General features: G+C 42.6%; 1 protein-coding gene across 1 annotated transcript in view; it reads left to right on the top strand.

Moving 5' to 3' along the window:
• GPX1 (glutathione peroxidase 1) overlaps positions 1-3,098 on the top strand; it is a 5,122-nt gene extending 2,024 nt beyond the window's left edge. Inside the window, exon 2 of the mRNA XM_015407380.1 lies at positions 2,147-3,098. Within this exon, the coding sequence (XP_015262866.1) occupies positions 2,147-2,497 (351 nt within the window). The 3' untranslated portion in view covers positions 2,498-3,098. The remainder of the gene's footprint in view (positions 1-2,146) is intronic.
• Positions 3,099-3,472: the final 374 nt, after the last annotated feature.

Genomic DNA, 3,472 nt, shown 5'->3' with positions numbered 1-3,472 from the left:
ACTACCCAAAGCAGTCTCAGAGCGGCTTACAATCTCCTTTCCCTTCGTCCCCCCACAACAGACACCCTGTGAGGTAGGTGGGGCTGAGAGAGCTCTTTTGAGAACTGCTTGTAAGAGAACAGCTCTGAGAGAACTTGTAACTGACCCAAAGTCACACCAGCAGCTGCATGTGGAGGAGTGGGGGATCAAACCCTGTTTTCCCAGATTAGAGTCCGTGCTCCTAACCAATGTTCCCTCTAAGATGTGGAGTCTTGTGAGCAAAAATTCTACCTTTAAAATTGTGAGCAAGCGATTTGCCTACTGCATAAGTCAGTTTGCTCTGGAGCCATCCTTCCTGAGCTAAGACAAAAAAGTGTGAGCCGGAGGCTAAAAAGCTGAGCTAGCTCAGACTAACTCAGCTTAGAGGGAACACTGCTCCCAACCACTACACCAAACTGGCTCTCCCCCATTTCCCCTCCCTGCTCAACTGGCTAAGCTGCTGCATGCTGTCTCCTCCCTCTACCTTGTGAGAAACTGCCTTGTTTTTCTCCTTGTGCCATTGGGTTTGGGACTAAAGTTGCCCATCTCTGTAGCTCTTCAGTATTGCGAGAGGTAGACAGAGGAAGGGATCTTTTACTGAAGTGAAGCAAGTCTTTTGGCTGTTCAGGGTGCTTCTTTAAAAATGGGAAAGGAGAGCAAGAGTTCATAAATATGCAGGCTTGTCTTTCCTGCATTTGTTCTGTAGGAACCAAGTAAAGGGACCATTAGTAACTCCCCGCCCCCCATCACTTAGATTGATGACATGCAGCCAAATCCAGAAACTGGAGAATTCAATCATTTTCACTTTTAATACTTGACCTGGAGCATGTCAGTTTGTCAAAATTTGTAAGCTTTGAAATTTTCAACCAAATTGTTGGTTTGAAAAAGGCTTTCTCTCCATCCTTTCTGACTTTGTGGGACTGGGCAAAACATCTTGTACTTTGCCTGCTATCAGGCTGCAAAGATCTTGCCCGAGGAGCTGGGGAGTTGGATTAAATGATTTGCTAAACTTTTGCTTGATGATGGCTGGAGTTCAAAGGGTCAAAGTCAAATCTCGGCAAAGTGCAAACTGGGTTGGGTGCCTGTGCAAATATTTGCCTGATCAGAATCAACCAAGGCTCACTGGAGCTTCCTGCCACACCTAAAAGGGGAAGGCATGATGATGGATTTACTGCAGGTGAAAAAATACCACATTAACTTGTAAAATCATTAGTTTGAGTGGGCTAGGAGGTCATAGGTAGTCAAGTCTGTAGGGAAAAGATGCAGCTATGTACTTCAGTTATGACTGTAACCAGTGTTCCCTCTAAGTTGAGTTAGTGTGAGCTAGCTCACAGTTTTTTAGCCTCCGGCTCACACATTTTTATCTTAGCTCAGGAAGGATGCCTCCAGAGCAAACTAATTTATGCAGCAGCCAAATGGCTCGCTCACAACTTTAATGTCAGTAGCTCACAAAGCAGAATTTTTGCTTACAAGACTCCACTGCTTAGAGGGAACATTGACTGTAACACTAAGATTTTGTGTGCAACAAGTTCAGTTTTAGGGAACTGCAGTAACCATAGGGTAACACCACAATGTCGGCTGATAGAAATGACTTAGTGTGGGGTTCACTCACTTTTCAAGGCTTAAAAACATGAAAAAGAGCTTGTTACTGTTCTCCTTCCCCCTCTGTTCTACTGCTGATGTTGGGCATGATTCTTTAGTAGCATTTTTGGTGTGGAGACAGCTGTTGACAAGCACTTTAAGGAAAAAAGTTATCAATAATTGAAAAAAATTAACTGATAATTGGTAGCTTCAGTAGCCATTTAGTATAATGTGTGTGGTGTTTAAATAAGTTATTTCTCTTGAAAACATTAAGTTTTGCATCTGAGCAGAACACCTTCAAAAAGTGAAGTTTTGATCCATGTATTTGCTGAACTAGATAACTATCATACCAAGCAGCACCTGAATGCCTTGAAGGTATCGGCAAGAAAAAAAATACTTTCTGGTATCTGCATTTCAGCAGAATTACTACTGAAGTTCTGGTTAAGTTCTTGGTGTAGTCTGTTAATTGATTCTTTGCTGATTATGCCTGCTAAAGCTTGTGTGGTACTGACTAGACTAAACCTGTGTCTTCTATCCCATTTTACAGGAAAATGCTACCAATGAAGAGATCCTGAATTCATTGAAGTTTGTCCGCCCAGGCAATGGGTATGAGCCTAACTTCCCTGTGTTTGATAAGTGTGAGGTGAATGGAGCAAATACACACCCACTTTTCAGATTCTTGAAGGAAGCATTGCCTTTCCCACATGATGACCAGGTATCACTCATGACCAACCCACAGTGCATCATCTGGTCTCCTGTGTGCCGCAATGACATCGCATGGAATTTTGAGAAGTTCCTTATCGGTCCTGATGGTGTGCCTTTCAAACGATACAGCAGGCGGTTCGAAACTATCAAGATCCAGGATGATATTGAAAAGCTTCTTCAGCAAGTTTCATAGAATCAACCGACCGTCTTGCAGAAATTTCCTCTTGTCATAAAGAGCTACAGTGCAATTTCTATCTACGTCTTGGACTGGCTTTACACATTGTCACTTTAATAGGTACCAGTTCAAGATCTGCTTTGCATACTCCTGTCAGGACCAAAATATACAAGCATCAGTTTTAAATTCATGTACACCACAGAATCGTATGCCAGGAAGCCATGTGGTGTGGCTGTTCAGTATATGTTTCTGTGGTGTGCATATTTAACTTGAAACATTCCAGATTAATGTGTCTACAATGGAGGTCTTGCATTGGTGTAATGCAGGGGTCCCCAGCCTTTTTGAGCCTGCAGGCACCTTTAGAATTCTGATACAGGTTGTTGGGTGGAACCACAACATGACTGCTGCAGGAAGTGGAGGCAAATATGAAATGTCAGGGAGTGAGGTGAAACACAACTAATAGCAAGTCTTCAACATTTCAAGCAGAAGCACTGTTTAACAGAAAGCCTTTTTAAGAGGAACATACTGTTTCAAAATGTTTTCTTGCACAGCTGCAACTTACCTTCAGTCATGCAGTGAAAATCCTTGTGATGGCAGATGTTGTCAAAGCAACATTTTAAAAAAATCTGAACAGCCAGTCAGAAATCCAGTGGCCAGTCAGAAGCCCTGCTGGGCGAAATCCCCCTCTGACCTTACCCACTTTCTAAAAACATCTATTGGGTGCCAAAAAGGTGTCACAGGCACCATGGTAACACATTGGGGACCCCTGGTGTAATGTGTAAAGTGGCCTTGAAGTCTTCAGACTCTCTGTCCTTTCTCTGCATTGCTCATTTCTTTTTTTGTATTGCCAATTGCTTACTCTGGCAGCAAGTTTCTATTCACCGTCAAAATTTTGTTCATGATGGTGCTTCTTCTAAACATTTGAGAAGCACTTGATAATGCTTGTAAAATTTTGTATGTGATACAGTAAATAACTCCAGGGAAAACAGTTGG

The sequence above is a fragment of the Gekko japonicus genome, unplaced genomic scaffold, assembly GCF_001447785.1.
Source record: "Gekko japonicus isolate JY-2015 unplaced genomic scaffold, Gekko_japonicus_V1.1 scaffold298, whole genome shotgun sequence".
In the NCBI taxonomy this organism is placed as follows: Eukaryota; Metazoa; Chordata; class Lepidosauria; order Squamata; family Gekkonidae; genus Gekko; species Gekko japonicus.
This window is presented reverse-complemented; position numbering and strand designations above follow the sequence as displayed.